Below are 12134 nucleotides of genomic sequence, written 5' to 3'. Positions count from 1 at the left end.
AATGAAAGTTCAGTTCACATAAAAGGGTTGGCCTCAAAACGAGGGACAGACATAAAATAATCACTAATCACATTAAATAAATTATCATCTTTAGAAAGTACTTTTTCAAAGCAACACAATAAGTAGGGTGATGGTGACTTATTTTAGGATGAAGTGGGTTAAAATCTTAGAAGTGACACAGTGTTGACGGAGGGACATGTGAAGATGTTACATTTTGGCACTTTGGCAAGCCTTTATTCATATTTAAACAATCCGATTCATTGAATTCTCCATGTGGTCTATATTAAAAGGGCACTTAATTTAATATAGGCTTTTAAAATTCAATATTGGTGCACTATTTCTACTTAAAATATTAAAGGGACGCAAAAGGCACTATTTTCGTGGAACGACCTACCTAATAACATTGTGCATGAACTTGGCTAACCTCCCAGGATGCTGCGTACTTGTCATACTTAACATATTATCATGACACTGTGACAAACAGGATAATGATAATGAAATAGTGTAGACACTGTATTTTAGAATGTTCTGGGCTCTTACGAGAAACTCCTGGAAAGGGCATCTACAGTTTAGTTTCTGTTCTGCTTTGTAGTTTCCTGTCTTCACTTGATTCTTCTCTTATTGTGTGTGTGTGTGTGTGTGTGTGTGTGTGAGAGACATAGTTAGAAAGAGAGCCACACAGCAGACTGACTGACATGTTGTTTTCTCTACCCACAGAACCGCATGCATGAGTCTATGAAGCTGTTCGACAGCATCTGTAACAACAAATGGTTCACAGACACCTCCATCATTCTATTTCTCAACAAGAAGGACATATTCGAGCAGAAAATTAAGAAATCTCCCCTTAGTATCTGCTTCTCGGAGTACACAGGTAATTGATGAAGAGTGGAGGCTGCTGAGCTAGGAGAAAAGAGAGGGATGTAGTAGCAGCAGGAGGGACAAATAGAAGAAGGGCTAGTGTGGGAGGGAGGGATAATGTGTAGAAAGGCTTGAAGAGGGATGATTAGCATTTGGAATCAGAAGTTACTCATCCCTTACCTGGCATGACTCCATGTTATCATCTTAGGGCTTATAGTGCAGAGCAGCCAAGGAGTCTGTCTGGCCTGCTGTACTCTCTGTGTAAACCAAGGCCTCCCTCCACAGTTACACGATAATCCAGCCACTTAGAAAGACATTTGGTTTTACATTAGGTGTGAAATATTTGAAAGAACTATATATATTTTTTAATCCATTCTTCAGTTTTTCTTGTCCTCATATCCTTCTTTTGTTTTGTCTGCTTTTCTTCCACTTTTATTTTCCTCTTTCTATTTATCTTTTATTTTATTCACCCCACCTTCTTTCCACATCCTGCCTCTCTCTGGTCCTGTAAATATATTTTCTCCATTTCCTCTTTCTCTTGCCCTTTCAAACCTTTCTGCAGGCGCGGACACCTTCATAGAGGCCGTGGGCCACATTCAGTCTCAGTACGAGAGCAGGAACAAGTCCCTCCACAAGGAAGTGTATGCCCACGTCACCTGTGCCACCGACACCAACAACATCCAGTTTGTGTTTGACGCTGTCACCGACGTCATCATCGCCAACAACCTGCGTGGTTGTGGCCTGTATTAACCCAGAGGATAGACCCAATGTGTCCCTGGATTGACCCTTCTCCTCCACTTTTCCCTCACCCACATATCAAATTAATTCACCTTTTAGATTTGTTAAATGTTAAGACATTCCGTTGTATAAAGACAGACAGCTGTATTTTGTGCCTCAGGCATTGAACATCATCAGTCGAAGTGAATACAGGAAAGAGATATAATCCTTGACTGGAACAATTAGTTTAGTGTCATAAAGAATATACATTTTGACAATCACTCACCTGCAAAACTGTTCAAGACAATCTGGACATCCATGGTGAATCACATTTCCGAAGAAAGAATGCAGAGATTATAGACATGCATTTGATACATTTGTAGCAAAGTCGTGTTAGCGGTAGGTTATTTCAGAAGATATGCTGTTTTACTAAAACACTAAGGCAGTTAATGCTGTTGTGTAACCGTGTGTAAGTGGCATTGGGTCACCACCAGAGATAAACTATCATCTACAGGTTACAAGGAAAACTGCTCATCTTTACCAACAAAGTATCTATTGTAATTTGGCATTTTGCTTATTGAGTAATAGTCATCTAATATGAAAGGAATTTGTGCCTGGAAGGTTTTGTGAAACACTTAAGTTGGAATTGGAGTTGATGAGTTGGGGATTTGTTTGCGGCTAATGGAAGATGGTACTGTATAAATAATGTGAATTTTTGGGTGGATTTCTTTTCTTCTGTTCTGCTTATACAGTGCCTTGCGAAAGTATTCGGCCCCCTTGAACTTTGCGACCTTTTGCCACATTTCAGGCTTCAAACATAAAGATATAAAACTGTATTTTTTTGTGAAGAATCAACAACAAGTGGGACACAATCATGAAGTGGAACGACATTTATTGGATATTTCAAAAAAATTTAACAAATGAAAAACAGAAACATTGGTCGTGCAAAATTATTCAGCCCCCTTAAGTTAATACTTTGTAGCGCCACCTTTTGCTGCGATTACAGCTGTAAGTCGCTTGGGGTATGTCTCTATCAGTTTTGCACATCGAGAGACTGAAATTTTTTCACATTCCTCCTTGCAAAACAGCTCGAGCTCAGTGAGGTTGGATGGAGAGCATTTGTGAACAGCAGTTTTCAGTTCTTTCCACAGATTCTCGATTGGATTCAGGTCTGGACTTTGACTTGGCCATTCTAACACCTGGATATGTTTATTTTTGAACCATTCCATTGTAGATTTTGCTTTATGTTTTGGATCATTGTCTTGTTGGAAGACAAATCTCCGTCCCAGTCTCAGGTCTTTTGCAGACTCCATCAGGTTTTCTTCCAGAATGGTCCTGTATTTGGCTCCATCCATCTTCCCATCAATTTAAACCATCTTCCCTGTCCCTGCTGAAGAAAAGCAGACCCAAACCATGATGCTGCCACCACCATGTTTGACAGTGGGGATGATGTGTTCAGCTGTGTTGCTTTTACGCCAAACATAACGTTTTGCATTGGTGCCAAAAAGTTCAATTTTGGTTTCATCTGACCAGAGCACCTTCTTCCACATGTTTGGTGTGTCTCCCAGGTGGCTTGTGGCAAACTTTAAACAACACTTTTTATGGATATCTTTAAGAAATGGCTTTCTTCTTGCCACTCTTCCATAAAGGCCAGATTTGTGCAATATAAGACTGATTGTTGTCCTATGGACAGAGTCTCCCACCTCAGCTGTAGATCTCTGCAGTTCATCCAGAGTGATCATGGGCCTCTTGGCTGCATCTCTGATCAGTCTTCTCCTTGTATGAGCTGAAAGTTTAGAGGGACGGCCAGGTCTTGGTAGATTTGCAGTGGTCTGATACTCCTTCCATTTCAATATTATCGCTTGCACAGTGCTCCTTGGGATGTTTAAAGCTTGGGAAATCTTTTTGTATCCAAATCCGGCTTTAAACTTCTTCACAACAGTATCTCGGACCTGCCTGGTGTGTTCCTTGTTCTTCATGATGCTCTCTGCGCTTTTAACGGACCTCTGAGACTATCACAGTGCAGGTGCATTTATACGGAGACTTGATTACACACAGGTGGATTGTATTTATCATCATTAGTCATTTAGGTCAACATTGGATCATTCAGAGATCCTCACTGAACTTCTGGAGAGAGTTTGCTGCACTGAAAGTAAAGGGGCTGAATAATTTTGCACGCCCAATTTTTCAGTTTTTGATTTGTTAAAAAAGTTTGAAATATCCAATAAATGTCGTTCCACTTCATGATTGTGTCCCACTTATTGTTGATTCTTCACAAAAAAATACAGTTTTATATCTTTATGTTTGAAGCCTGAAATGTGGCAAAAGGTCGCAAAGTTCAAGGGGGCCGAATACTTTCGCAAGGCACTGTATGTCATGTAGGTTCTGAGATTTTAGTCTTGGAAGGCTTTTTTTTTGTCACTAGAAGTTTTGTGAGATTCAATGATTGGGTTTGAAATGTGTAAGGTTTGAAAGTACAACCAAATATTTAATTTACACTGTAGTGGCCTTACTGAAGGGTACATTTTTACTAAACAGTGTAATTGGGTAAGAAATGGAGACCATTTATAATGCAAATTGGCAGGAGTGACAATCAACATAGTCACTGCCTGAAGTTGAGTTAGAGCTGATAGTTAGAGATGTAGAAATATTCAACTGTCATATTTAGTCTATAATTTCCTGTTGCAGTTTAGGTGCCTCAGCAGTCTCAATCAAGCACTTGGAGTTGTTTACCTTATGGTGATTGGCCTGGCTATGTCAGTAGCTATTTTATCTTACTGGTGCCAATGCCATATTTAATGGGAGAGTGAATAGGCTAAGGAGCAGGAAGTTTCTGTGTGTGTTAGAGCAGATAAAGTAGTATCTGTTTGTGGTATACTGTAAGAGAGAGAGGATTAGGTATCTGTGGAATAATTATCCAGAAAACAGCTGTTCCATTCCCCATTACACAGACCCTCAGGGAGGACACCAAATGTCACAACACCCTCCCTGTTCTTCTGCCAAATAATGCCAAACCACTCTAAGAAGGGTCAAAACTTCTTGGTTTCTTGCCAAATAATATGCCGCTTCCTAAATCGGGAGGTGGTCTGATACCACCCTCCTCGTTTAGCTGTACAAAAACCTGTACTCGTTTCTTGTCATGGCTGTAGGAATCGCCATCTCTTAGAAAGTACTAATTTGTCTGCCTCACAGCATCACACCAATGTAGGTGCCGGGTGAGTGGGGGTAGGGAAGATGTTACCATGATGATCCTTCTTAGCACCACGCCTGCCTTAGCTGGTAGGTGCAGCCTCGTGTGTTAGATGACTCTGATACTCTAGTCACTGCAGTGATTCTAGGGGCTCTGTAAAAGATTTGTTGACTACTGCTGTACACTAAAATGTCATTGCAGTAAGATACTGTGTGTTGATTCGGTAGATGCACAGGACATGGGAGGCAAAGGCTTGTGCCAACCCTCAGGCCAGTTAGTTCTCCACAACAGGACATGAACTCTAAATTGTCATGAGCAGACAAGTTCTCATTCTGTGCCAAATCTGTTGAGACAGTGTTCATGTGCTACATTTGACATGTTATGAACAATAAGAAGCAGGGGAGAATGACTGCCCCCTCTCATTGAAGCCACAGAAGTTCAAGGCCTACCGTGGTACTTGTGGTGAATCTTCATGTAAATAAACATATTTTTTAAGACAATCTTGGTACCAATAATTGCTTCTAATACACCAGATGTATGTCCTTAAACCGATTATTTTACAATCGCACACAGAACAAGTTCTAAGTATAATTTAGTTGCTAATTGCAGCCTGCAGTACCCCGGTCGACCTTCTACTGGAGTTACTCAGTGAGAGGGGGCAACACTGAGCTATCCTGCAATGCCACTTCCTGGAGTTGCTCAAACTACGCATGTTATATCTTGTGTTATATCTATATCTTAAATAATGGTGTCACATGATCAATGGCCTTGTCCATTCATATATACAGTCATTGAGTATGTTTACATGCACACTAATAATTAGATATTAAACTGATTATGGCAGTAGGCAGATTTTGCAATAGTCATGTAAACACCTTACTCTGCTTATCTTAATCGGTGTCAGGTCAAAATCAAAGTAGGCATATGCTGATTAAAACACCTGGTTCTCTGAGCAATCTTTTGAATTATTAGGACATGTAAACATCTTAATCGGCGCTCCAGCTGTGTATTTGATCTGTGCATGTTCTAGCACCTGCCAAGCGAGCCTCCCTCTTCCGCGAATGAAGTGAGCGGAACAACTGAATGTAAGCGCCTTAAGTAGTTTTCATATGCAAACTTTTTATGACTGAAATCAGAATAAAATATGTTTCCCAAAAATGAAATGGTCACTGTGGTAGAATGTTTATTTTGATTGGCGGTTTTCTACATTTATCAGAGTGCCCAGAGTGCCATCAGGTAGCCTGATTTCAGATGGGTTCATGTAAACAGGTTTATTAGGGAAATCGTTCTTCTTGCAAAGCATTTAAACGTTTTAATCAAACTATTATATGAATCTGACTATCCACGATAATGGAATTATTGTGTAGATGTAACCGTACTCATTGATAAGAAGCATGTACATGCTGCGCTGTCAGCAAGCTCTCAGATTCCCAGCTGGAGTTATAATCTCTTCTTTACCAGAGACTAAACTAAGACAGAAGCCATCAGATTCAGATTCTGGAGGGCATGTGTATGTCCCAGAGCACACACCCAGACAGTCTGTCTCTCTGCTCATCTTATAGCATTGCCTTAAACCTGACTGATGGCAAATTATGCCTATGTCCAGGGCAGAGAGAACGCTGGGTAATAGAGTTTATGTCCACAGTAGTGAGACTGATGGATAATGAAGTCTTAGGGCCAAGGTAAAGAGACAAATTTGTAAGTGTGTCTGTCTGCTGGAGAGAAACAGATGGGAGGTACAATATGTTGCCCTGATTAAACTGGATCTCAGGTCTAGTGGGTACTGAGAGAGAGAGATAGTAGTGAATATCATGTACAGCAGTGGAGTCCCCTGATGTAATAGAGATCAACCTTGGTGAAGGCTGAGATGGTTCATGTACCGCAGGTACGTAGCTGTAGTACAGTTGATTGGGTGTCAGCCTCTCCGAGTCCCCAGTTTGTGAGTCCCAATCCTCTCTTTCTCTCTCACACACACACACACACACACGAGCTCCCTATCACAGCAGGCAAAACATACCAGTATTTTGACTGCAGCCATAAATAATAAAACAGTCGGCACAATAGAACTTTGAAAAGCAGAATTCTTAAATCCTCCTTCGACTTTCCCCGAATGCATTTCACCTTGTGTTACACAAAGACTGCCTCTGCATCAGCATGGGAGGAATACATTGGAAACTATTCTCTGGAGCTTACCACAACCCCCATGAAGAAATTCAATTTACACCCCACACAAGCAGCACTAGGATGCTGACAGTACAGTACGTCATGGTATGATTGAAGTACCTGTTTTCTAGTAGGTGTTGTTTGTGTCTCACTGCTGTAATTATTGTTGTTTGCTCATTCGCTTCTTTCGTTGTTGTGATTATTTATTGAAGGCTGTGTTTATATGAAGGAAATAATAAAGCAGCCCATGAAACTGTGTCTGACCCTCCCTCCCCCTCCCCTCTCTCTCTGATCAAGTGTGTGTATGCACTGTGCAGTGAATGTTTTGCTCTTCCTGTCTATCTGTCTCTGTCTGTCTGTCTCTCTCTCCTTTCTTTCTTTATTTTCTTTCTTTCTATTCGATTCAAAGTGGTTTATTGGCTTGGGAAATGTATGCTTACATTGCCAAAGCAAGTGAAATAGATCATTAACAGAAGTGAAATAAATCATTTAAAAAACTCTCTCGCTCTCTGTTTTCTCTTGTCTAATGGGAATGCTACTGAACTACTGTCCTTTGCACAGCACACTCACACAGTAACACACACTTTACACTAACACACAATGACTCACACTTTACACTAACACACAATGACTCGCACAGTGACACACACTTTACACTAACACACAATGCCTCACACAGTAACACACAATGCCTCACACAGTAACACACACTTTACACTAACACACAATGCCTCATTCAGTAACACACCATGCACACTTACAGAAACACAATATTTAACTATTTCTCTCCATCCTCTTCCTTTCTCTCTCTCTGTATGAATCTTGATAAGAATGGCAGTGAATGGATAAGTCGTCTGGTCTCTTTCTCTCCCCTGCCCCCTGTCTGTCAACAGGATCATTGTCAGACACACATCCACTGACCAAAGCAGCAGCTGCCAGCTGCCTCTCATTATGCCACATTCTGATTCTAACTATTCCATGTTCTTTATCGCAGAGCTCAATTATTCTGATTGGTTCAACTCAGTCACATGATAGACCCTTTCTTCTCCTACGTAGCAGTCTCTATCTGGGTGCTTTGCGATGCCCACTCTCTCTACTGTCGGCTTACTGTCCTCAAGTCATGAAGCTTGGTTCAACTATTCCTGCTTGGTTTTTATTGCTCTGAGGCTAACCTTTCCACGTTCTCTTTCTCTCTCCCTCCCTCTCTTCTTCATCCTTGCTCTCTCTTCCTCCTCCCTCTGCTTCTATCCTCCTTTTCTCTCCACTGCAGAATCGCATGCACGAGTCTCTTATGCTGTTCGATTCCATCTGTAACAACAAATTCTTCATTGACACTTCCATCATTCTCTTCCTCAACAAGAAAGATCTATTTGCTGAAAAGATCAAGAAATCTGCCTTGAGTATCTGTTTCCCTGAGTATACAGGTAAGATGTTGTACCTTTGTAAATGTCAGAATTGGCCAAAATATATTTGCTAGCTGAAAGCCTGCTCTTTAGTCTGCAAAATCCACTTAGGTCTTGACCATGTGATGTTGAAGTGAGTTGACATTGTGGTACATACAACTGAGGGGATTACAAATACTGTATTTAGTATATCAAAATCAAATGTATTTGTCACATACACATGGTTAGCAGATGTTAATGCGAGTGTAGCGAAATGCTTGTGCTTCTAGTTCCGACAATGCAGTAATAACCAATGAGTAATCTAACCTAACAATTCCACAACTACTACCTTATACACACAAGTGTAAAGGGATAAAGAATATGTACATAAATATATTAATGAGTGATGGTACAGAACGGCATAGGCAAGATGCAGTAGATGGTATCGAGTACAGTATATACATATGAGATGAGTAATGTAGGGTATGTAAACAAAGTGGCATAGTTTAAAGTGGCTAGTGATACATGTATTACATAAAGATGCAGTAGATGATATAGAGTACAGTATATACATATGAGATTAATAATGTAGGGTATGTAAACATTATATTAAGTAGCATTGTTTAAAGTGGCTAGTGGTATATTTTACATCAATTCCCATTATTAAAGTGGCTGGAGTTGAGTCAGTGTGTTGGCAGCAGCCACTCAATGTTAGTGGTGGCTGTTTAACAGTCTGATGGCCTTGAGATAGAAGCTGTTTCTCTCGGTCCCTGCATTGATGCACCTGTACTGACCTCGCCTTCTGGATGATAGCAGGGTAAACAGGCAATGGCTCGGGTGGTTGTTGTTCTTGATGATCTTTATGGCCTTCCTGTGACATCGGTGGTATAGGTGTCCTGGAGGGCAGGTAGTTTGCCCCCGGTGATGCGTTGTGCAGACCTCAGTACCCTCTGGAGAGCCTTACGGTTGTGGGCGGAGCAGTTGCCGTACCAGGCGGTGATACAGCCCGACAGGATGCTCTCGATTGTGCATCTGTAGAAGTTTGTGAGTGCTTTTGGTGACAAGCCAAATTTCTTCAGCCTTCAGGCTCTCCTCCCTCCCCTCTCTGACAAGGGGAGATGGTCAACCATAGCCCGAGAGAGAATAAAATCACAGCCACGCTTGAGCAGTCATGGAGAAAGGATGACCAGTGAGAGCTGTCCCCATCTCTGTACGCTTAGGCACAGACAGACAGACAGACAGTCACCATACCATTTCCTTTCCCGGCGTTAGAGAGCTGCCCACAGGGACACATTATTCTGCCTTCCACATCTGACACACACAGCCAAGCCATTGTGACTGTATCCTCATGTTAACTGAAGTCACATGGGTTACCACACCAGAATGTGATTGTAATAGAGCTAATCATCTACATAGGAGAATATAAAACGTATTCAATGGAATTAGTTTAGGCCCTGAAAGTTTTTCCTGTTGCCTTTCTCTCCGTCCTATCTTCCTTCCCTCCCTCCCTCCCTCCCTCCCTCCCTCCCTCCCTCCCTCCCTCCCTATTTTTTCCCTCTTTCACATTCTGCACTGCCTCCCTGCACAGGTCCTAACACCTATGATGATGCAGCTGCCTACATCCAAGCACAATTTGAGAGCAAGAACCGCTCGCCCAATAAGGAGATCTACTGTCACCTGACGTGTGCCACAGATACAGGGAACATCCAGGTGGTGTTTGACGCTGTCACTGACATCATCATCGCCAACAACCTGCGAGGCTGTGGTTTGTACTGAGCCCTGACCGCCCCTCGCCTCACCCCTGGAAATGATTCTAATTGAAAATGCAACTTGGTAAATAATAATAATGATTGTTTTAAAATAGGCATACGTATATATCAATATATATATATAATGTTTTTAGATTGACTTCAAAGAGCTGCCAACATAACTGATTTCTTATAGAAACCCAGCTTTTAAAGTTTTAGAACAAAGTTGAGAACTTGTTTAATGTTTGTTTTCTCCACTTCCCAACTGTGTCTTTTTGTTTTTAACAAAACAACCCTCACTTGTTTTACATAATGTCTTTCTTTTTGTCATTTTTGTATGTTTTTGTTTATCATATGTATATTTATTACATGAATCTCAGTCCATTGGCTGACCTGTACACGTTTGCCTGAGTACGTTACTGTAATAATGATGTAATGACGCTAAAAAACATTTCTTGCTCTAACAATGGCTATGACAGGTATGATGGTCATGAGTACCACAGTCAAGATCAGTTGAAACAAGCTGATGTGTTTGTGTGTTCCTGTCCTCTTTACTTTCTTATGTACCAGACTTGGTTGTCATGGTAATCCTAGAAATTCTGTTCAGCTATTTGATCGTTGAGATCAACAGAAGCACCCATCTTTTTTCTTTGTTTTATCCAATCCCTTCCTGTCACTCCGGTGGGCCTTTGCCATTGGCTGTGTGGATTTTGGAGCAGTGAGTCACAGCACGTGACCCCAAGCCTCTAAACCAATCAGATATCTGAAAGCTGCCAACCCCCTGAAAATGACAGGTTTGGAGATGACCATAGGAACACTTTGTTACTGTAATGAATACCTATTAACACTAGCATGTAAGGAACTTCTACTTTTTTTATTACCATTGATTCATTTATTTATTTATCATCTGTCCCACACTCACCACACACCTTGTACTCACCACACACCTTGTACTCACCACACACCTTGTACTCACCACACACCACACACCTTGTACTCACCACACTCCTTGTACTCACCACACACCTTGTACTCACCACACACCTTGTACTTTATTCCTCTACTTTATCATCTTTATTTTTTTTCTAGCGCCCCCATGCTTTTCTTGTATTGGGTAGTCCACTTGCTTGGTAGTGGTGTCCCTGTCACTCCTCCTGACACAGATAGCATGATCGACCCTTCAGCCTTTGTATAAAGAGACAGTTAAATGCTTCACATAGAAAATGTTGAGATTTTTGATTTTTTATCCAAAACAAAGGTCAAAGAAAATTGAAAAACCGAAGAAGAAAAAAATCTAAAGACAACAGCATCATAAAGAGACAACCATCTTATGGACTGGGAAGGGCCGAGACGGGAGGGAGTTAGGGAGGCCAACCAACAGCCGTGCTGACCAGTGATGTGGAGATTTCAGGTCAAGGGTCATTGGGCTGTGTGTCTTGGTAGAAATCTGTAGATCCTTGGGATCTTTTCAATGTAGAACTATTCAAGAAAAAAATCGACAAAAAAGTATGATTATGACAATAAAAACAATAATGAAAAGGACAATGATAATAATTACAATATCAATGATAATGATGATTCTGTATTATTATTTAAGTATATTTCTTGTGCTTTGTAGCTACAGAACATTTCTTTCTCTCTTTCCATTTAAAGAAAACAGTTGGCAAGGGTTCCCGTGATCCATCCTTGAGCTGTTCTTACTGACTTACCCATGTTTATGAACTGTACTGATTATTTTAGCCTGTTCTCCATGCAGTACAGTGTCTTTACTTAGCCTGACTTATATATATATATATATATATATATATATATATATAATATAATTTATTTTTATTTTGGAAGAACCACTTTGGAGCACATCCTGCCCCGTTGCTGGGCAGGGTGTCCACACGGCTGTACAGATTCAAGCTCTTTCTTTTACTTTTGGGGAATTGTACTCAAAACACTTTCCAGGTCTTCATAGAAAAGCACAGCTCTCACTTCACACAAAGATTTGGAAAGATGTATTTCTCCTACCTGTCTGCTTTCTTGATTTACATTTTTTTTAAGAATACTGTGTATTATTACACATACCAG

General features: G+C 40.8%; 1 protein-coding gene across 3 annotated transcripts in view; it reads left to right on the top strand.

Moving 5' to 3' along the window:
- Nucleotides 1-11864, top strand: part of LOC139396208 (guanine nucleotide-binding protein G(o) subunit alpha-like) — a 158515-nt gene extending 146651 nt beyond the window's left edge. Inside the window, exons 7-8 of one of the 3 annotated variants that reach the window (XM_071143374.1) lie at nt 8199-8352; nt 9899-11864. In XM_071143374.1, coding sequence (XP_070999475.1) covers nt 8199-8352; nt 9899-10086 — 342 coding nt within the window. In that variant the 3' untranslated portion in view covers nt 10087-11864. Of the gene's footprint in view, nt 1-717; nt 872-1420; nt 2319-8198; nt 8353-9898 lie in introns of those variants that run through there. The other 2 variants (XM_071143396.1, XM_071143438.1) reach the window with 2 other exon arrangements.
- Nucleotides 11865-12134: the final 270 nt, after the last annotated feature.

Source organism: Oncorhynchus clarkii, chromosome 1, assembly GCF_045791955.1.
Source record: "Oncorhynchus clarkii lewisi isolate Uvic-CL-2024 chromosome 1, UVic_Ocla_1.0, whole genome shotgun sequence".
Lineage (NCBI taxonomy): Eukaryota > Metazoa > Chordata > Actinopteri > Salmoniformes > Salmonidae > Oncorhynchus > Oncorhynchus clarkii.
The sequence above is the reverse complement of the archived record's forward strand: the minus strand, read 5'-3'. Positions and strand labels throughout refer to the sequence as shown.